This window comes from Nicotiana tabacum, chromosome 13, assembly GCF_000715075.1.
Source record: "Nicotiana tabacum cultivar K326 chromosome 13, ASM71507v2, whole genome shotgun sequence".
Classification (NCBI taxonomy): Eukaryota; Viridiplantae; Streptophyta; class Magnoliopsida; order Solanales; family Solanaceae; genus Nicotiana; species Nicotiana tabacum.
The window spans coordinates 127,627,141-127,650,765 of record NC_134092.1 but is presented as its reverse complement, the minus strand read 5'-3'; the positions used below and the strand labels follow the sequence as shown (position 1 = coordinate 127,650,765).

At 36.0% G+C, this 23,625-nt stretch overlaps 2 protein-coding genes across 2 annotated transcripts; one reads left to right on the top strand and one right to left on the bottom strand.

The window, feature by feature from the left end:
* Window positions 1-7,323: 7,323 nt before the first annotated feature.
* Window positions 7,324-7,914, top strand: LOC107799338 (uncharacterized). Its single transcript, XM_016622437.1, has one exon. The coding sequence runs from the start codon at window positions 7,324-7,326 to the stop codon at window positions 7,912-7,914; it is 591 nt and encodes a 196-aa protein (XP_016477923.1).
* Window positions 7,915-8,672: 758 nt separating this feature from the next.
* LOC107799341 (ATP-dependent RNA helicase DEAH11, chloroplastic-like) lies at window positions 8,673-15,895 on the bottom strand. The gene is made up of 3 exons (XM_016622439.2): window positions 14,802-15,895; window positions 10,661-13,802; window positions 8,673-10,068 (listed from the first exon to the last, which is right to left on the bottom strand). Exons 1-3 carry the CDS (start codon window positions 15,621-15,623, stop codon window positions 8,855-8,857), a joined length of 5,178 nt encoding a protein of 1,725 aa, XP_016477925.2. The 5' UTR covers window positions 15,624-15,895; the 3' UTR covers window positions 8,673-8,854.
* Window positions 15,896-23,625: the final 7,730 nt, after the last annotated feature.

Below are 23,625 nucleotides of genomic sequence, written 5' to 3'. Positions count from 1 at the left end.
AGCGTACGACAATAACAAGATAAATATGTAAGGTGCATAACTTCCAATTATTTCTTTTAAAGTATAAGTTTCTCAATCTTGTATCCTGCCTTAATAGCTCAGAAATTATCAAGTATCGTTATCAAATAAATAGGGAACATAGTATATTATGTCGGGTATCAGCAGAAAGATAATCTCGTGAAATTTCGAACTACCAGCGATATAACGCACGATTATGTCGAGGTCGTTCGGCCCGATCCAGAATAATATGTACACTACCGAGGGTCGAGCGACACGAATCATAGATGCACCTATATACTGCCGAGGTGTTCGGCCCGCTCCACAAGAAAAGGAAAGAAGTTCACCGAATTGCGAGACATGTGTTTACAATACAACACATGAGCATAAAATAATATAATTGTTACCATTTCTCAATTAACTTGCCCAAAATTCAAAGTGTCAAGGCTTGGCCTATTATACATATAATTATTTCTAAATCAATTTTATTTATAACTTCGATTAATTAATTTGAGCAACATGAGTTCAAATAATTCAAATATTACAAGATAAGATCTTAGGTTTACCCGGACATAAATATGTTATAGCTACGTACGGACTCTCGTCACCTCATGCGTACGTAGCACCCACAACTAGTTGCACATAACAATAATATCACCTAGGGGTAGTTTCCTGATCGTGGCCAAACCTATACCACTATATAGTAGCGAGGAGTGGTCGATACAGTTTTACCCGATGAGGTCGGGATCGATTTTCACAGAATTGTGCAAACCAATCAAAATATATTCTCATACCCATAATTAATCATTTTAAACGATTCTCAACTCCGCTCGAAAAGTTGATAAAAATTAACCCTCGGGCCCATGTGCCCGAATTTCGAAAATTTTCGAAGATAAACTTTACCCATAATACCACGAACTCAAATATATGATTTATTTCAAATTTCATGTCCAATTTCGTGGTAAAATCCAAAAATACCAATTTCTAGGTTTCTTTCAAAATCTCACAATTTCTACCAATTTTCATGCTTGAATCCATATAAAAACTATGTAATTAACTCACAATGTGAAGAAATTACTTATCCCATTATAGTTGATGAAAATGGCACTCCAAAAGTGCTCCAAAATCGGCTCCCATGGACGAAATGAGATGAAATGGGCCAAACCCCCGTTTTTATAAAAACTTCACTGCCCAGACGACTTTTCGCATCTGCGGTCATGACCTCGATTCTGCAAGGTCGCTTCTGCGACCAACTTCCGCAGAAGCGGTTACACCAGCTGCTGCCCAGCTTCAGCATCTCCTAAGTCCAAAATAAATCCGTTAACCATTCGAAATTCACCCGAGGCCCTCGGGACCTTAACTAAATATACCAACACGTCCCAAAATACATTACGAACTTAGTTAAACCTTCAAATCACATCAAACAATGCTAAAACCATGAATCATACCCCAATTCAAGCTTAATGAACTTTAGAACTTTAAAATTCTACATTCGACGCCGAAACCTATCAAATCAAGTCTGATTGACCTCAAATTTTGCACACAGGTCATAATTGACTTTACGGACCTACTCCCACTTCCGGAATCGGAATCCGACCCAGATATCAAAAAGTTTCCTCCCGGTCAATCTTCCCGAAAAATCCTCCAAATTTCCCACTTTCGCCAATTGATGTCGGAATGACCTACGTACATCCAAATCAACATACGGACACGCTCCTAAGATTAGAATCACCATACGGAACTATTTTCAGGCTTGGAATCTCAAGCGGACATCGATAACATCAAAAATCCACTCCAACCCCAAACTTAGGAAATTCTTAAACCTTCAAAATGGCAACCTTCCGTAATAAGCACCGAAATATTTTCGAGCTACCTGACTCTCGACCCGAACATACGACCAGGTCCGAAATCATCATACAAACTTATTGGAACCTTCAAATCCTAATTCCGAGGTCATTTACTCAAAAGTCACATCTTAGTCAATTTTTCCAACTTAAAGCTTCCGAAATTAGAATGTTTCTTTCTAAATCTACTCTGAACTTCCCGAAATTTCATTCCGACCACACGTACAAGTCATAACACCTGAAGTGAAACTACTCAAGGCCTTAAACCGTTGAACGACGCGCTAGAGCTCAAAATAATCGATCGGGTCGTTACATTTTGTCACACCATCCATATGGTGAATATCTCCTTTACGTAGAAAATCATATAATAATAATTGTCATGGTCAAATCATCATAAGCAAAATTATTTTTTGCTTTAATTTTGCCTTTAATAACTTTTATAAGGCATGCCAAAATACTTTTGTCATATCACATATACGCGACCAATGATATATTCATGTAACTACACAGTAATATTCATTATCTTTCCTTCTCTCAAACCTCCCGTATAGGTGAGTTGTAGTATTGATTCAATCATGCATAAATACATTCTTGTGCATAATTTATTTTACATATATATTTTCACATTCACTTTCAGGAATGGGTCTGCATTTACAATGCTTATCACAAGTCACATTTTCAAAGAATGGACCATAATCATCTTAATGTGCCTCATATTTACAGATCATATTGATACACATTTCCTTCACTTTTGAAGGATTATCTTGAGAACCCTTATTGTTCTCCTTATTACAATTATCATAATGATGACTATTATTATTTTAGTCTTTGGCACACCCACATTCATTCGTCAATCACTTGTCTTTATTTAGACTTATTATGCACCGCTACCACATTCACTTCAAGAATTGAGCAAATCAAGAGGGACATGTTTCATGCCTTTTCATGAAAAATATATTATTTTTCTTTAGTCATCATTATATAATCAATATAGTACATTGGGACTCAAACCCAATGTCTTACCAATATAAAGGCATGTTAGGCCATAATGAATTGGGACTCAAACACAACTCTTATTATCATGGGGCATCAGGATTTGATCCCGATTTCTTACCCTCGTGGTGCATTGCGACTTGAACTCATTGAAGTTGATATCATTAATAGCAAAGAACAAAAATAATTTCAAATACGGAGAAAATGTTTACCTCTTGAGTTAAACTCTTCATAATATCATTTGGATATAATTCTCAACAATAGACTTTTGTTTACTTAAATCAACTAAGTAATTAGTGTCAAATAGATATATGAAAATACAAAACAATATTAAAAATTCACATGTGGTCTTTGCTGCAATAAGCCTTCTTTAAGATGAAAGTGATATGACCAGAATATTAAGAAAAAATAATGTATCAAATAGAATAATAGTACTACTAGTTACCATGCACTTTTGTAGAAACTAAGTATTATACTCTCTAGAAAAACAAAGAGATATAGCAGAACCTTTAAGTCAATCAGGGAATCAAAAATAATAGTGGACAAATCTCTGTCTACTATCTACTACTATATACTTTCCATATAGAAATGATTCAATATGTTAATTTAATAAGAACTATCATCAATGAAAAATTTGGTGTAGTACATACTTCTTGTACTAATATACTATATGTAAATCTATCAAAACATATAGTTTAGATATAGTCTACTATATCATGCATTAACATTTGTTCAAGCCAACAAGTGTAAAAGTCGGTGAAATTCAAATGCAAACTAACATAAAGACTAGTGGAATCAGACGCCTTTTTCCTTCTAACAAATGTGGGTATATCAATCTTAAAATAATCACATATAAAATACTTAAATACTTATAGCCAAAGCCAATTATAGTAAAATCAGTAAAGAGATAATTCATACGTTTGGTTGATTACAAAATCATTGTAATGATATAATTATATCCCATTTGCCAAATTAAAGTAAAATAAATTGGTTACATACCTAACTCTTACCGAAGAACATTTGAAAATATTACATCACTCTAGCAACCATATATGTCGTGTAACTAAGTTATAGTTCAAGGATATTTTCTAATGTAAGACATTCAACTTAAAGAACTATTACATGATAAATTCTTCAAGATAGATGATAAACCACAGATGTTTTATTATTTCATAAAATAATTTAGTACTGTAAGTAAAAATAAACCATCTAGATAGATATACTTTCCATCTATTACAAGACCTTTATATAGGCATGAAAAGTGAAGAAATATGTCATTAAATATGTCATTAAGCATTTGAGATCATGGAGGAAGATCACGGGGATGGGGAGGTTATTGAGTTACAATCATAACTCCATAAGTATTTTAATAGTGAAAGTTATGAAAATAATGAAGAAGAGTAGTGAGCATTACTCATTTGGTGGTTATGGACATCCACCGTAATTCAAGATTTTATAACACAAATAAATATTTTTATTTTACTTTTTTGCCTTGACTTGAGGTGTGGATAGGCGTTGTGGACAGTGAACAAGTAGGTCCACTATTCAATTTTTTGAAGCCCCATTAAGCTTCAACATAGAAACAAAATTAAAGAAAATGACCCTTAACTTGCGTTTGCCACTAGGTTCTTTTGTTTAATTGGTTATAAAAAGTTCGAGATTCCTGTGTACTATACTGCCCGTATAAAGGCCTTTTGCATTATTAGTGAATTTAACATTTTATCAAATTATCGATTAATATTTATCAAGACAAATTACTTATCTGATAAATACATGATTATATAATCATTTTTTATATTGTCAGTGCATAAAATTTATTGTGATACATAATATGGGCAAACAATGTTGCTATCTTTATTTTTGAACCTTCCCTCTTCCTTGTGATAGTATAAGTAGCTTTTGATTAAAAAGATTTTATTTTTAATTTTTGATACTATTACGGGCATTAATATGAAGGGGGGAAAGCAAGTTGAGGATGAGTGGACTTTAAATTGTTCGATCTTAGAGTCAAAGACCATAGTTACTATTAGACCACACACCTAATAATTACGAGGTGTTATCACGTTTAGCCTGTGACAGAAATTATTTATATTTGGTAGTCGAAAAAGTGTATAAAATTTGTATAATTTCTGTATATACAATGCAGAATGTATATATATACAAAACAAATATACATTTTTTTTGTTATTATTTTGATAGCGGCTATACGCTGTCATTTTCCCAATTAATGTTGACAAAAGAATGAGCCACTTGTTTTGGAAAAAATAGCTGGCATTGGCTTACAGCATAATAACAAGGAGGTGTTCATAAAATTAAAACATGATAGCAAGTTATTCCTCGCACCAAAACTAGAGGCTTAGTTCTTAATAATTACAGAATATAACTATTTAAGGTTCTTGTAATAAATGTGTTTATTTGCATATATTCTACTCCATTGCACATTGGTATGACTTTACTCCTCCATTATTGGTTTCATTTCAACGCTCCCTTCAAACAAGCAAAGAAATATATTCGATTTTAAAGTAAGTTACACACGTTACTTTAGGGACGTATAACAGTCAATTAACAAACTAAGCAAGTGTCCGGACATAAAAATTGTAATTTTTGGAAAAAGAAATATTTGGAGTTAAGTTGAAAAATGATATTTGAAAGTTGAAAACTTGAAATTATTTGGACATACATTTTACTTGAAAAAATATTTCAGTTTTGTGAGTGGAAAAAAAAAATTCGAATTGTTTTTTGAAAAACTTATTTTCGAAAAATCTATAAAAACTTATAAAAATTTATGGACAAACATATTTTTGAATTTTTTTTTTTGGAAAAATGGAACAAAATCTATGGACAAACGGATCTAAGTCTTATGCCGAAATCCAAGAATGTAACATACTTTATGACAAAAACTTAATTTCCAAGAAAAATTATGGTATACAGATTATGTGATGCTCCTTTGGTCCTTTTTATTTTTTGTTTTTCCCAAAGTAATTGTTGGTTTAGAAAATCAAGAAGGCATTGATGATTTTTTTTTTTTCCCCTCAAATTGATCTACCTTTACTCCTATAAATTATCTATACAATTTTCCAAATACTCGCTCAAAAGTTTGAGAAAAGATAAAAGGATAATGACACCGTGATTATTTCGATTCCAATAATTAGTGTCATAGTCAATGGGTTGGCGGGACGAATATAGAGATGGCGCAGTGATGGCGTAGGGCCCGACTTAGTGCATTTGCGCATCTATAAGCCGGTTTACTACCTTTACCCCCTAGCTTCAAAGACACGTACACGACCTCTCCTTGGCTTCGGTGACCGTAAATACTCGGGTCATGTGGATGACACACAGTTAATCTCTAAATTTGCCCATTAACGATGATGGGTCATGTAGAACTTAGTTCAAGGAGGAAATTGTTGGATGTGTGTGAACAAAGTCTCACGTGGAAAGTAGGGAAAAAAAATGAGCTACTTATAAGGAGTTGAATACTATTAAAGGTGCGAGACATTCTGGAGAAAATCGTGCGAGTTTGATCCAAAATGGACAATATCACACCATGTTAAGAGTATCTTTGAGTCGTTTTAGTCCAACATCTTAACGGGTGTATTTAAACAACAAATAAAAAGGAAAAGTTCTCCATTTTTTAATTTTTTGATATTCCGAAAGGTCATTACCTGATATCTTTAAATAGCCATTTTCTTCCTTCCTCCGACTCTACTTAATCAGCAAAATGATTTTCAATTCTTCTTTCTTTCTTAAATCTTTTGTCTAAAGTTTGTGCTTAATAGATATTTAGCTTAAAATTAACAATGCGTCATTAGAAGCTTACTCATTTCTTTAGCTTAGGACAAATGGAGGAGTAAGCATCTTTTTTTTCTTTTTGGTTTCTCACCCGTTATTCAATATTCACTTTAGATTTTAAATTAATTCAAATTTATGTTGAGTATGACTCATTAAAGGAGAAGCGGTCCCTACCTTATTTAGCTCGAACTCGAAACCTTTACTTATGGATAAAGTGATCATATACATCCGATCACAACCTTCGGAGGCGAGGAGCTAGCTTCCATGGTAATTCCAATTAGAATCTATTGACTCTTTAATTTTGTATGTTATCTTTGCTTATACTCAGAGGGAAAGAATCCCCATTCCCCCACCCCATCCCCAAACCAAAAAAAAAAAAAAAAAAAAATCCCCTCTCTTTATTCTTACACGCATCTTTCTAAACTATGTTAGAAAATTCAAAAGTTATCCAACCAACTAGATTATGCCTCTTCACCAAAATTTTGGGTCCCACCAATCCTATTATCCAATAAAATCTCTTGATATTATGGCTTCTCTTTTTCACTTTCTTGATCCCTTTGACAATCCCCCTATCCAACAACTACCCTCTAGTTCATCCCCCACCCACCCCCTTACCAACTTCCCTCTCTCCCTTTCTTAAGTTATTGGCATATTTCATCAAAATTTGCAAGTTTAAGCCAAAAACAAGATAGTTGGGATGATGGCAGGTTGGTTGATGAATAACCAGAAATTAAGTCCTACGGGGTTGATCAAAGATGAGATGACTATGAATTACATGTTTGGCCAAAAATCTAGTCTTGATCTTATGCAAAATTGTGACTTGCCTCCACCTCTCACGGTATTTTCTGGCCCTGATAAAACAATGCTATCACCGACGAATAACGTATGGAGGGTGGAGGAGGAGGAGGATGATCACAAGGAGGCGAATATCGAGCCTAAACAAGAACTGGGGAGTGACAGAATCGAACTTCTAAAGGCGTTGAGACGATCACAAACACGAGCAAGAGAGGCAGAGAGGAAGTATCAAGAACTGCATAAAGAAAAAAATGCACTTTCGAATTTTCTGATAGAAGAATCAGCACGATCGCTTGCTTATAAGAACTGGATCAAAGTTCTTGAGTTTCAAATCCTGCAGTTAAAAACACAACAGCAGCAGCAGCAGCAGCATGTTGATAGAATGCACAGGACAAAAGAAGATGAAGATAAGAATGCTGCAAATGGTGTAACATGGTTTATGGCTGTTGCATTATGTTTAGGCATAGCTGCAATTGGCTGCAGATACCTGCTTTAATTCACTGACTTTTTTCAACTTTCTTGCATCCAATTAAAAACCAGGACTACATAGAAACACTTTGTTTTGCAATTGAGAAGATTGGTGTTATCAGCTATTGTTACAGTACTATGATGTTGGAAACACAACAACAATAACAACAAAAAATTCATTATAATCCCACGAGTGGGGTCAGGAAAGCGTAGCGTGTACACAGACCTTACCCCTACCTTGAAGGTAGAGAAGTTTCCGAAAATACCCCGACTCAAGAAAAGGTGAAACGAAAGCACTAGCAACACGCAGTAACAACAACAAAATATTTAAAAAAACAAGCGTAATGAACATGTAGTAATAGAGATTTATCACTAATAGAATACGAGGCTAACTACTAATCCTGCTGGCACGGGGAAGACACACACGACTACCTACTAACCTTCTACCCTAATTCTCAGCCTCCACACCTTCCTATCAAGGGTCATGTCCTCAATGAGCTGGAGCAACACCAAATCGTGCCTAATTACCTCTCCCATTACTTCTTTGGCCGACCTCTACCTCTCTTCGGACCCACCGAGGCCAACCTCTCACACCTCCTCACTGGATCATCTGTGCTTCTCTTCACATGCCCAAACCATCTTAACCTCGCTTCCTGCATCTTGTAGGCTACTCCTACCCTGTCCCGAATATAATGTTGGAAAAACAGAATTAACCAAATGCTACAAATTAGATAGAAACTGTATTCTTGTAATAACGCCATTTAACTGTTCACAGGCAACATCAAAGGTTCTGAACACACAAATATATGCATGTGGGTGTTTGTATACATATAGGAGCAAATAGTACTGTCTCACAAGAGGGGGTTTATTACATAAACATAGATATATATATTTACATAAAAAGGTCTGGGTTACATAGACAGGCAAATATTCACATGAATGCTTCATAAACTATGGTACTCTAGTTCTCATGTAATGGACAGGTGAATATTCCTCAAATGGCCATAGCAATTCTCACTGCTGTCGAAGAATTCCAAACAAACCCAGCAAACATGTTTCCCGCACCTACACTCGATATGATTGCAGCCATCTATCTTCTCAATTGTAAAGCTGCAAACTGGACATTTCTTGACATTCTCTTTTCCCTTGGACCATTCCTTTAGAGAGGAATCGGGGTCATTTTTAAACTCCTGGTACATCTCACATGAAAGGTATGGATGATACTCGAGGTGGCATCTAGTACACGTCTCCACAAAGCATGCACCACAGACAAAAGGTTCACCAACCATACCAGGATCCGCAACACGATAAATTGAAGGGCAGTCGGGTGAGGGGCAAAAGCGGTAGGTACCCCCATTGGCTGCCACAAAAGCCCCCAATGACGCCCTGAAAAGTTCCTCCAACTTGTCACTCGACAATAGCGACTTCAAATCAGCAAGCAAAATGGGTTCCCTACAACCTTGACGCATACAGCAGACGGGGAAACCTTCCCGGCTTTTGATCGCGGACTCACATTGCTCTAGCAAGCATGACCGACAGAATAAATGAGCACAAGCTTCAAGTCTATAAGGATCCTCCAGTTCACACAAGCAAACAGGACAGTCGGCCTCATCTCCCATCGTTTGAGTTGGTGGACCGCTTCTTTGAGAAATTTCACAGATTAAGTCCTCAACTTTTTGCTTCAAGTCTTTACTACCATTGATACAGATGCAATGGCGCTTTGTGTTCAGAGAGAATTCTGCCCCAGGCACCTTTTCTTTAAGGCCATTAAGATCTGGTCCAAACGTCTGAACAACTCTTTTCATCAGGTCAGGAGGCAAATGTTGTCCACGAAGATGAACTTCAAGTTGCTTGCTTTCATGTAGCGCCAGAAGGGAATCTATTAATCTCTGCTGCGCCCTATCAACATTATCTGAAGAGCCAAAGATTCGTACAAGTAGGTTATGCTTGTCAAAAAGAATATAGGTTCCGGTCTCCCGCTGAATCCTGTTCATAATGTTAGTTCCTTCGCGAGAGAAGAGAAGTTGAACAACTGTTGGAGTAATGTCCACGTGATCTACAATCTTGCCTTTCATAAGTTGCTCCAATGGCCTTCTCATCTCTGCCACAACTTTTGTAGCAATGGCAGATATCTTAACTCTATAGGAACCGTTATCATTTCTCACGAGGTTGCATTCCACGCCTGCAAAACAATCACAACTTCTTCTCACCAACCAGTTAAATAAATCCGGGATTATCTTAAATTATGATACAAATAACATTCATAACAGGTTGCAGAATAAGCCCCCGCTCTTTGCATTCCCTAGTTTTCTCCTATCCACAATCAAACACAAAAAAGGAGAGGGGATCTGCAAGCCCCTTCTTGTGGAGGAGGTCTCGAGATAAAAGACAACAAAGTTTCATATCAACCAATAATCAGTGCCACTAAGAAAATTTAGAAGTGTACAACAGGAATGTGAACAACAATATTAAAAGCAGTCAACACTTGAAGGCATGAAACAGGTCACTTCAGCTTAAACTTTAAACCAAAATCAGCCACTTTACGTAAGCAGCCCAGTTTGACAAAGACATAACCAGCAGATCTCAAGATTCCATTTCTACTATCACCTTTTTTACACTGACATGGAAACAGAAAATATTTCTAACAAGGGCCAATTTTTCAAGCAAAATTGGATAGTGAGCTCCATAGTCAAAAGAATCCAGCAAATGATGAATTAAATTAACATGTAGTTTGTTAGTAAGAAATATGAAGGAAACACAGTAGCAGGACATACCGTTTCTTCGTCGGAGGCTAGCAAGTAAGGAATCCAGCTGGTTCCTGATAACATGATAAACTGGTGCAGGACAGGAAACAGAGCTGTGAAATAGTTGCTGACATCTTATTTTCTGCCAGGAAAGGCATCCGGGCAATACCTTGCCATCAATTTGCTCCAAAGCCTTGGCTGCTTCAAGATGAAGACTTCCGTCAAAAGTGATAGCTGCTCTTGTGTAAGCATCCTTTGGTTCCGGCTGGAAGACCTGGACGCGAACAGAGTTAACATATGGAATCCTATTAGGCATGAAGGGAGATATTACTTTCCTAAGTGCTTCTTCACAAGTAGCTACTGGAGGATCTTCTACAGCAGTTCCTCTCACCAAGAACAAATCCAGAACTCTCCTATTTGTTGATGCCCTCAACACCTCGAGTATCTCTGCCTCAGAAATCTCCTTATCAATTCCAGAAATGACCAAGTTGTCAGGGTACTTATTGCTTGGCTCACAACGGATAATTCTTTCACCAATCATCAGGTCAGAGAAGTCATTTATCATAAATGCAACATCACTTGGGTGGCATTTCAAAAAAGCTACTCCTCTACTGTATTTACGAGGCCATTGGACTTTAGCTCTGAGAGCTGACCGGAACATCTTTTGATCACTGCCATGCATGCTGCTCCTAGACGAAACTACTTTCAGAAAGCCACCATTGAATTCCACTTGATCTAAGAATGCAGCTTGTTTTGCAGCATCAGGGGTAAGAAATGTCACTCTGCCCCACTTGTTCTCCTCGCTGTCCTGGCCCATCCCAGAGGACTTATACACCGCACAAATACTACCAGACGTGAATTTCTCCAGAAACATCAGCAATTCCTTATCATCAATCGCATTTCCATTTGAATGAAATATGTCCACAGTCAAACATCTCTTCTCAAGCTCCAAATGCTTTATCATAGCACCAGCTCCAAAGAGGGCAATAGAAGCTGAAGCCGCCGAACCTCCACTGAATAGGCATTTCTCTAAACATTCGTTCTGCAACAACTTACTTTCATATTCTAGGGCATCATTTACACAGCAGGTAACACTCTTCATGTCTCTTGAAGAAGCATATAAAAGAACCTCATTGTCATCAACATTGACTTGAATGCCTATCCTTTCATCCACATAAGTAGTTCTGATGCTCGTGACAAGATTATTAATGTTACAGTTAGATTTTCCACAGAATCTTTTGAGTAGCATGACTCCGAAGCCTGTCAAAACCTTCTTTTCTAGCTTTTGGGCATCCATCTTCAGAAAATCAAACAAAGGAACAGGATTGAGGCTATAAAGAGAACTGAACTCAAATGAAGTAACACAGACCAGATATTCATAAGTTGATGCAAGGACTTGCCCGAAAACTACCCAACGCGGCCGTTGGGCAAAATTCAGAAGCGAACAGGCAGGATGTAGTTGGACACACTTCCCAGTTAGTGCAACCTCATAACCAAGCTGATCATAACCTGAGTACATAGCAACATTTTCCGCAAGGGAAGAAAGAATTATACTCTGCAAAACTTCGTCATGCTTGGTATAAACTTGAGGATCCCATTGCCAGTAACTGGCAATGATCATATTTAGTTCGTTTTGAAGACAGGCTTCCAGTTCCTGCACAGTCTCCTGGCATCTCCTCATGGATTTGGCATTGATACTATTATCCCAACACCAGCTATTCTTCTTTTCCCTAGGCACAGCCTCCCATTCCCTGTAAACAGATAATAAAGTAAAGAGGTCACCATTTGGATGGCAAAATTGCACCTTAAGGCGATCAGATTTTAGCTTGTCTCCTTCAGAACCAACCCTACAGAAAATGCTGCTGGAATTTGCCATGACAGCAGCAAGCACAACACCTTCTCTACCCATACGTTGATCAAAGCAACCGAGGATCATTTTGCCCAACCTAGGTTCAATACCCAACTTGACCAGTTTTCGTCCTTCTGCAGTTAATACATATGTATCATCATCTCTTTGTGTAACAGCTCCTAGTTGAACCAGATTTCGGGTGGCCATCTCGATAGCTTTGGGGCTAGGTGCATCAACAAAATCAAAATCTTGCACATTCTTGATACCTAATGCAAGAATCCTCAGCACTGCAACACCAAGATGAACTTTGCGAATTTCAGGTTCCTGATGACAAGGCATTCCCTCAAAATCACTTTGAGAGTACAGCCTGTAACACTTTCCAGGTTCAGTTCTCCCGGCACGACCAGCTCTCTGATTAGCGGAACTTTGGCTCACACTGCATATCCTGAGAACATTCATGCCGGTGCCAGGTTCAAACCTGCTTTCTTTAACCACACCAGAATCAACAACATATTTGACACCGGGAATTGTCAGTGATGTCTCGGCAAGATTTGTGGTGAATATTACCTTTCTCCTCCCTGGATAGGAGAGAAACACTCGGTTTTGGTCATCATAAGATAATTTGCCATGTAAAGGTAAAACAATGGCCAGAGGTGCTTGAAACTTGTCACAAGCCCACTCAACTTCACTCTGAGATGTCAAGAAGGCTAGAATAGCGCCCTCTCCCTCCGTTCTATGTATCTCGGTCACCATCTTGATAACATCGTGGACATAAGAGGCAATTGCACCTACAGCAGGATGGACATCAGATTCACAGGGAACATACTTAATATCAACCGGAAAAGTTCTACCCGCCACATGGAAAGTTCCACAACCAAAGAAGTAATCTGCAAGCTGGTCTGCATCAACTGTGGCAGACATAATAATAAGCCTCAGATCAAACCTCCGATGAAGTAGGTTCTTTATCAATGCTAAAAGAAGATCAGTGTTTAGGCTTCTTTCATGTGCCTCATCGACTATGATACATGAAATCTTGGACAAAGTCTTGTCACCCATATAGTGCTGCAGTAGGCAGTGATCTGTCATAAAAATTATCTTTGAATCAAACTGTTGACAAGACGAATATGATGGATTGCAGGTAACTGAATTATCATCATAACACCCCTGGCTTTCCTCTCTAACCCTCCTTGCTAAAGAGTTGGCAGCAAGTTTCCGAGGCTGAGTGCAAATCATAGAACCATTGCCAGCTATTCCTGAATCAGCAAGGAACTGCACTAATTGTGTACTCTTTCCTGATCCAGTCTCTCCAACCAAAACCGTCACCTAGAACATAACCATCAAAAAATAACGCAACGCATCGTGCCCAAAAATAAAAACCAACGCCACCAAAAAAAAAAAAACTCATCTCATTCAGATCACCTAAGATGCATACAAACAGACCTAAAAGCTTATTCCTTGATAAAAAACACTGTTGAAAACTCAAAAATATATAGCACATCTGTATAATCAAATGACAAAATTAAGAACAACAATACAAGGGAAAAATTATCTTTAGCACCTGCAAACAACAAGATGAAATCATTAAACACAATTTATAGCTCCTCTTAATCAGTAAAAGCAATTTATATCTCTTTCACCAAAATGTTCTAGTCAAATTCCTACAAAATCAAAAAATAGTTGCAAGTCTACTTTTTTTATTTTTGGTTAAATAACAATAGCTGCAATTTCAATTGGCATATATTAAAAACAGCATAATTGTTTCTGCAAAAGTTATAGCAAAGATTTGCAGAAAAGCCCCTTGAGTTAACAAATTTGCAGATAAAATATAAGCTCATTACTCTTTCACCAAGATGGATTACATGTTCTAGTTGCAGTCGTCTCGTACACATGCATACATCTCTATATGTTTATCTTGATGTCCATATGCATCGTACATGCTTAAAGCCTCGACTTAAGGGTAAATTTGCTCCCGTGGTCGTCATGGAATCCATGGCGGGAAAAAAACCTTTTTAAAACAACAAAAGATCCCTCCATTTCAATTTATGTGATCCTATTTACTTTTTCGTCTGTTCCAAAGATCTCTTTATAAATTTGGAAACAATTTCACTTAAATTTCTCATTTTACCCTCAATGAGAAACTTTTAAAGTATGTTATACCATGTCATTGTTTAAGACAACAAGTTAGCAACACACATGTTATTACATGTTTAAACCACGCGTTTCAAAAATCATCCTTCCTTTCCTAACTTCGTAGATAATCAAATAGGTTCCCATAAATTAAATTAAAACGGACGGAGTAACAAAAATCTAACAGATAGTTACCTGTTGGCAATGAATTTGCTTAAGAATCTGCTGCCTGAAAGCAAAAATAGGTAAGCCATCATCAAGCCTTCTACATTCTCTCATCATCAAACAATGAATTCTATCCCAATCAAATTCTTCCCCGCCAAATTTTAACACCCTAAAACCCTCCTCATTCTCAACAAAACCCTTTCCCCCCTCCTCTAAATATTGAATAATACATTTAATTCCATTCTTAAATTCATCAATCCTTAATTTAATCAAATCCCTCTCAGCTTCAAGACCCTTCCTTTTCTTACACAACTCACCATAAACTCCAATCCTATTATGTTTCCTTAACAAACTCGAAACCCCATCAATTTCATTCATTAAAAAGCCCAACTTTTGCTCCCATATTTGCACTAAAACCCCATCAAGAATCCCATACAAATGGTCTAAAAAAACACCCTTTAAACTATTATTCAATTCCTCTTTATCAGATGAAACCTCAATATTTTCTTTAACAAATGGGGTATAAAAATGCTCACTTTTTAACTTTAGCTTCCATAATTCAACCGTCACGTCTAACGCTTGATTCCACTGCTCATACAGTAGGGTTCCGACGACGAAACCGGAGGAAAACACAAAGGAGTTTTGAGGAGTGAATGGTAATTTTGAAATTAGAGAGTTTAGTTGTGGCCTGGTGAGAACCCTGTGAGTTGAACAGAGTTGGACTATAAAATTGGGCGGTTTTTGTATCGGTTTTTCCGGTGGCCGGTCGAACCGGTAACTCATGGGCTGATTCCGGTGAAACCCATAACGGGGTTGGTTCACCGCCGGTGAAGGAGAAATTCGTCTTTGCATTGCTGAAAAGAAAAAGGGGTTTCCCGAAAAAAGTCAGCAAAAACAGAGTGATAAAAACTGCGTGACTCAGTGTGTGTGTGTGTGTGTGTGTTTTTGGGGTTGCGAAGAAAGCGACGGCAAGTACTTCTGTATATATGGGAACAGAGTCAGAGGTATCAAACAACAGAGAGTGAATAGTGACAGTGAAAGAAGCTGTTTAGGATTTATTTGGAAGAAGGTGGAAAAAAGAGAGGGGTTTTAGATGGTGGAAGGGGAAAAGGAAAAGTAAGAGCAAAGTGAGAAGGTTCTTTTTGTATCCTATTTTGAAATTATTGCTTTTTTTCTTTCTTTCTTGTTCTTCTTTTTTTTTTTTTTAAAAAAAAAATGAGATAGTTTTTGTTTGAAAGCTTAATTTTATGTATTAGTATCTCGAGATTTGTTGATATATGAATTGATAAAAATATTTAAAAGTTAGTTGTTATGGATTAGTATCTCGAGATTTATTGATGAACATGAACAAATTATTTTTGTAGTCGTTATAAAGTGAAAAGAACACGTGTTAATTTAGTGTGTTTGTAAATAAGATAAGTAGGTAATTAATGGTCAAGATCTGAAATGAGACTTAACGAACTAATGTTTTATGGTATATAGAAAATGATATTTGAAAGTTATTACTATGAATTAGTATCTCAAGAGCCGTTGATAGATATGATTTTTATAGCCGTAGTAAAATGTGTAGAGCAAATATGAGTTTCGTCATATGTCTGCGGATAAGGGTAAATAGATAATTAACGGTCGAGATCCGAAGCGAGAAGATTTAATATTTTTGTATAAGTAGCTAAAAATAAAAGATTTATGAAATCTAATTAAAATGGTAGCTGTCAAAATATATCCTTGAAAAAACCAAATTTCTTAGTGGGACCTACATGAAAGGAGGGGAGATTATGGAAATTTGAGCGGTACTTTAAGCAGTCGCTTGGAGATCAAGTTTTATAGTTTCCTTTTACACATACGAACCCTTTGTTGATCAAAAGACGTGGGCGTTTGGACATAAAGAATTGTAAAATTTCAAAAACAAAACTGAAAAAAAAAATTAACTGAAAATATATTTAAAAATTAGAGTTGTATTTGAATATGAATATAATTTTGAGTTATTTTTTAAGTTTTATAAATAAAAAATTTTAAAAAATAATTTTTTGAAATTTTTTAAATTTTCAAAAAATTCTAAAATTTATTTTTAAGTAAAAATTTAAAATTTTATAGTCACACATAGATTTCAAAAAAGAAAAAAAAAAATTTAAAAATTAAAAAATTTCTTATGTCCAAACTGGCTAGGTCGTGGATGTAAATAATTTTGAAGTGTGGCGATACACTGTATCCAAAAAGTTTACTAATCTCGATAAAGGTTACAAAAAGAGAAAAAAGAGTTAGTAATAAATTTAATTGGATAAATAGTTTAAAATACACTGGTACAAATGCCGCCTGTCCTTGTATATCGAGTACCATGTTGAGGTTTTAATTTTTAAGATGAAATAGTCTTAAAATGAGGGTGAATGGGAAATGGAGGGAAAATGAAATTTTTTGAGTAAAATTTTAAATTTTCCCCTCTTGACAATGAGACATTGTCCCATATTGGAAGAGGAAGAGATTTTTGGTGGGTATATATATAATTGCTCTTCTTGTAGCTCTTAAAGAGTTAAGAAGAAAGCAAGCCTCGCGCCGTCGTCGTCGTCGCTCGCTCGGCTTCGGCTTCGGTCAAATGATTGATTGATTAATTTTTTATTGACCATTTGGCAGCCGCCTAATGCTCTTTCCACCATGAATGTGCTTGCTCCACAAATATGAATGTGCTTGAGGGTGAACGTTTGGTCTTCTTCAACACTGGCTGCTATATATATGTGCAGCAGATGTTGAAGAAAGACACTCAACAACACAACACACAAGACACAAACTGAAATCGCTCAACAGATTTGGCTATACATTGCACTCCTTCCTCTCAGCATTTCCATACGATTTTCTGAGTTTCTACTCCCTCGTTCTGCATTGTTTTTTAACCTCAAACAAAGCAACTGTAAGTGTGATTTGCTACCGAACTTTGTGTTCGCTGAAACACTGGGGTTTGAAGTACCGCAACACCAGTGTGTGATTCGTTCTATCCTGGGAGGAAATAATCCATTACCTTGGGTACTAGGAGGGGATTAAATTCCTTAAGAAAACACTGTGAATTCAGTGGGCTCGAATTAATTACTGTTTTATTACGTTAACTTATATTTTGCAGAATTATTATTTACAAATACAGCAATATTGGCGGGAATAACAATCTTAAGGAATTTAATATTTATTTCTGTATTTGTGTTATTCTTATTATTCTGCAAACTAAAACCTTTGTGGTTTTGTGTACTCCCGTTTTGGAGAGTAAAGCCTTCGTGGCGTTTTGTTGGAAGATTAAAATCTACGTGATTTTTACTCCAGTTTGAAAACATTTATTAAATGTCTGTTTGTGTCATTCTTTTACAGAAAAATGACGACTGAAAGCGAAAACCAAGCTGTTCCGATGGTGACTGCCAATGCATCGATAAACCGAACACCGGCGTTGGCACCGGCAGAAAAACCCGGAAAGTTTTTCGGGATTGATTTCAAGCGCTGGAAGCAGAAGATGTTCTTCTACTTAACTACGTTATGTCTACAGAAGTTCATCAAGGAAGATGTTCCTGATCTGCCAGATAAAACTCCAGAGAATGAACGCTTTCTCGTGATTGAAGCGTGGAAGCATTATGATTTTTTAGGCAAGAATTATATTCTTAGCGGACTGGATGATAATCTGTATAATGTATACAGTAGCGTGGAGACGTCAAAAGAATTGTGGAATGCGCTTGAAAAGAAATATAAAACTGAAGATGCCGGGATGAAGAAATTCGTTGCCGCAAAATTTTTGGACTACAAAATAGTAGATAGCAAATCTGTTATTACCCAAGTCCAGGAATTGCAAGTGATTATTCATGATCTACTTGCTGAAGGTCTTGTCATCAACGAAGCATTCCAAGTAGCAGCAATGATTGAGAAGTTGCCTCCGTTGTGGAAGGACTTCAAAAATTATTCGGTTGAGAATCGAAGAGGACAATAAAGCTGCTGAAAGGAGAGGCCGTGGAAATTCAACAATAATAGGAGCAAATATTGTTGAAGCTAACAAAAAGAGGAAGAAGGCTTCTGGTCCGAAATATAACCTAAGCAAGAAGCGGTTCAGTGGAAACTGCTACAACTGTGGAAAAACCGGACACAAATCTACAGAGTGTCGTGCTCCGAAGAAAGACAAGAAAAGGGGTCAAGCAAACATGGTAGTAAAGCATGATGATGTTGATAACTTGTGTGCCATGCTTTCTGAATGTAACTTGGTGGGAAATCCTAAACTGTGGTGGTTTGATTCAGGAGCCACTCGCCATGTTTGTGCAGTTAGAGAGGCTTTTGCTACCTATGCTCTTGCTGAACCCGGAGAGACAGTTTATATGGGAAATGCTTCAACAGCAAAAGTTGAAGGATATGGGAAGGTATTTCTAAAAATGACTTCTGGCAAGGTCATGACTTTGAACAATGTCCTTCATGTTCCCGAAATGAGAAAGAATTTAGTCTCTACTGGACTTCTTGTTAAGCACGGTTTTAAGTGCATTTTTGTATCCAACAAGGTTGTAATTAGTAAGAATGAAATATTTGTGGGAAAAAGGTTACCTCACTGAGGGCCTTTTCAATCTGAATGTAATGGTTGTGGAAAACAATAATAATATTTCAGCTTCTTCTTACTTACTTGAGTCAAATGATTTATGGCATGTACGTTTGGGTCATGTCAATTATAAAACCTTGCGGAAAATGATTAACTTGGAAGTATTGCCCAAGTTTGAATGCGAAAAATTAAAATGTCAAACATGTGTGGAATCTAAGTATGTTAAACATCCTTATAAGTCAGTTGAAAGGAATTCAAATCCTTTAGACTTAATTCACACAGATATTTGTGACATGAAGTCAATACCATCTCGCGGTGGAAAGAAGTATTTCATAACTTTTATTGACGATGATACTCGATATTGCTATGTTTACTTACTGAATAGTAAAGATGAAGCAATAGACGCATTCAGGCAATACAAAAATGAAGTTGAAACGCAACTTAACAAGAAAGTAAAAATGATAAGAAGTGATAGGGGTGGTGAATATGAATCTCCTTTTGAAGAAATATATTTAGAATATGAAATTATTCATCAAACAACAGCCCCTTACACGCCCCACTCTAATGGGATTGCGGAAAGAAAAAATCGCACATTAAAGGAGATGATGAATGCGTTGTTGATAAGTTCTGGATTGCCACAGAACTTGTGGGGGGAGGCCATTCTTACGGCTAATCGAATATTAAATCGAGTGCCCCATAGCAAAACACAATCCATTCCATATGAAAAATGGAAAGGAAGGAAGCCCAACTTGAATTATTTTAAAGTGTGGGGGTGTTTGGCAAAAGTGCAAGTTCCTAAACCCAAAAGGGTAAAGATAGGACCGAAAACCGTTGATTGTGTTTTCATAGGATATGCGACAAATAGTAAAGCATATCGATTTCTGGTTCATAAATCAGAAAATCCCGACATTCATAATAATACGGTTATAGAATCAGATAATGCTGAGTTCTTTGAAAATATATATCCGTATAAAAAGAAATGTGAGCCGTTTGGTGAAGGATCTAAACGACCTCGGGAAGAAACAAAAGAAAGTACATGTAATCAGGAGGATCCAAGACGTAGTAAACGTCAAAGAACGTCTACTTCATTTGGACCAGATTTTGTGACTTTCTTATTGGAGAATGAGCCTCAAACATTTAAAGAAGCTATGACTTCTTCGGAATTATTGTTTTGGAAAGAGGCAGTCAATAGTGAAATAGAATCCATATTGAACAACCATACATGGGAATTGGTTGATCTTCCTCCTGGAAATAAACCTTTGGGTTCTAAATGGATTTTTAAGAGAAAAATCAAAGATGATGGCACTATTGATAAATTCAAGGCAAGACTCGTAGTCAAAGGGTATAGACAACGAGAAGGTCTAGACTACTTTGATACATACTCTCCAGTTACAAGAATTATGTCCATACGGATGTTAGTAGCATTAGCTGCAGTGTATGGTCTTGAAATTCATCAAATGGATATTAAGACGGCCTTCTTAAATAGAGAGTTGGAGGAAAAAATTTACATGGAACAACCTGAAGGGTTTGTGGTTCCAGGTAAAGAAAAGAAGGTATGTAGACTTGTTAAGTCTCTTTACGGACTAAAACAAGCACCCAAACAATGGCATGCGAAATTTGACCAAACAATGTTGTCAAATGGTTTTAAGATAAATGAATATGATAAATGTGTGTATATTAAAAATGTTCCAAATCACATAGTCATTGTTTGCCTATATGTGGATGATATGCTGATAATGAGTAATGACATTGCCAACATAAATGCTACTAAGCGTATGCTCAATAGCAAGTTTGATGTGAAAGACTTGGGAGTTGCTGATTTAATTTTGGGAATTAAGATCCATAAGACTCCTCAAGGTCTGGCATTGTCACAATATCATTATATTAAGACAGTACTTGAAAAATTCAAGCACTTGGGCTTTAAAGTTGCAAAGACTCCAATTGACGTGAATCTTGCATTAGCAAAGAATAAAGGCCAAAGCATATCACAATTGGATTATGCTCGTGTGTTGGGATGCTTAATGTATATCATGAATTGTACACGACCAGATATAGCTTGTGCTATAAGTAAACTGAGTCTATATACGAGCAATCCAAGCCAATCTCATTGGATGGCAATGAAACGAGTTTTGGGATATTTAGAACATACCCAGAACTTTGAATTGCACTACAGTAATTTTCCTGCGGTGATTGAGGGATACTGTGATGCAAATTGGATCACCGGTTCAACTGATTCTAAGTCCACGAGTGGATATGTATTCACTATTGGTGGAGGAGCGGTATCTTGGAAGTCGTCCAAACAAACATGTATTGCCCGCTCTACAATGGAGGCTGAATTCATAGCCTTAGATAAAGCCGGTGAAGAAGCTGAATGGCTCCGGAATTTCTTGGAAGACATTCCATTTTGGCCCAAACTGTTGGCACCAATATGCATACATTGTGATAGTCAAGCGGCAATTGGAAGGGCTGGGAGCGTTATGTATAACGGTAAATCTCGTCATATACGACGAAGACATAAAACCGTTAGGCAATTACTCTCTAGATGAATTATCACGATTGACTATGTAAAGTCAAGTGATAATGTGTCAGATCCACTTACAAAAGGCCTAACTAGAGAGGTAGTTGAGAAATCATCAAGGGGAATGGGGCTATGGCCGAGAACAAGTCATTGTGACGGTAACTCAAATGAGATGTGCTATCAAAATTTACTGCTTGTTTGCTTGGTTTAGTTTTTACCCTAGTTATATAATATGGGTAAAACTTTATTCATATAGGATATTTAAACAATTATTTTAAATTACTTGTTATGCATTAGTATTTCAAGATCCTTCGATAGGTAACTTAAAAATCTTAGTATCAAGTATGGATAAAAATAAATAGTCTCTTCGTACAAGCTAAGTAATTATACCATTTACCGAAAAGATTAAATGAGCGATTCGAGGATCGCGATAGAAATTACTTACTTTGTCGACAAATATATTTGTTAAATGTTCAAAAATTAAGTAATGAAAGACTTGTGAAATCTTATTAAGATTTAGTGAATAGAAGAATAGTAAATAAGTTGAATATATTCCTAAATAGTCATATATTTTTTGTAGGATCATTAAAATGGTAGGGAATTTAGGGGTAATTTAATTTATTACTTAAAGAGTGAGATTTAGGGGGATAACTGTGTGGAGCAGGGGTGATTTGGACAATTAAATTAAAGAATCATTTCACAATTTTAGAAAAACATAATTTCGTCTTAAAGTAGTAAATGATTCTTCAACTGGCTAGCTGTAAATTTTGGAATTTGACAAATATTTGTTAGTGGGTAGAAAATATGTTACTCGTGAATAACATTTTTAAATATATTTTAAATTAATTTTCATCAAAGATACAACATAATAGGTGGAATACCTAAAAGCCTCCCTAAACTTGACACGAATTATTAGTTACACCCCTAAACTATTCATGGTCTTAATTAACCCCCTTAACTTGGCATTTTGAGAGTCATTACCTCACTGGACGCTGATGTGGCAAAGAGTGTGGGTGCACTCTCTTTTAAGCGTGTGAGAGTGAAGAAAAATTAAAAAATCAGCTTATAAGTAGGTTATCTTTTATCTTTTAATTGCATATAGTCATATATAATGAGTTATTTGTTACAACTATGTATTTCTTCTTGTTTCATCTTGACATATTAATATGGACTTTACTCTAACTTTTATTCTTTTTAATTTCTTCTATAGATATAATGTCTATTTATTCCAACTGTATTTTTTTTTTTGGACCAAATTTGTAAAATTTTGGTTGGAACTCCATCATTTTAGCCAAATAGAAAACTTTTAGCAAAAATAATGGAGTATTAATTGTGTATTTTATGTTATTTGTTTTCTTTAGATATAATATCTATTTATTTTAATTGTGTATTTTTATTTTCGAGTCAAACCAGTAAAAAAAATGGCTACAACTCTATTATTTTTTACCAAATAAAAAGGTATAGCCAAAATAATGAACGTGCAATTGTACACTCTTTTTATTTCTTCTTTTGATGCAATGACTATTTATTTCAAATGTGTATTATTACTTCTTCCGGTAATATCTGTTAAAAAATAATATTTTTAGAGCTCCATAATTTAGAGCTATATAAAAAATTATAGTCAAAATAATAAAAATCAAACTATGTATTTTTATATCTTTTTAGATGCCTTGACTATTTAATTCAACTGTATAAATCTTTTTTTTTCCAGGTCAAATTCAAAAACAATAAATAAAACTTTATTATTTTTAGCCAAATAAAAAATATTAGCCTAAATAATATAGTTCTAA

Coding starts and splice junctions, on each gene's coding strand:
- LOC107799338 (XM_016622437.1), top strand. CDS start 7,324: ATGGCAGGTTGGTTGATGAATAACCAGAAATTAAGTCCTACGGGGTTG.
- LOC107799341 (XM_016622439.2), bottom strand. CDS start 15,623: ATGCAAAGACGAATTTCTCCTTCACCGGCGGTGAACCAACCCCGTTAT. Junction 13,803..14,801: donor AGCAAATTCATTGCCAACAG/GTAACTATCTGT, acceptor GTTATGTTCTAG/GTGACGGTTTTGGTTGGAGA. Junction 10,069..10,660: donor TAGCCTCCGACGAAGAAACG/GTATGTCCTGCT, acceptor ATTGTTTTGCAG/GCGTGGAATGCAACCTCGTG.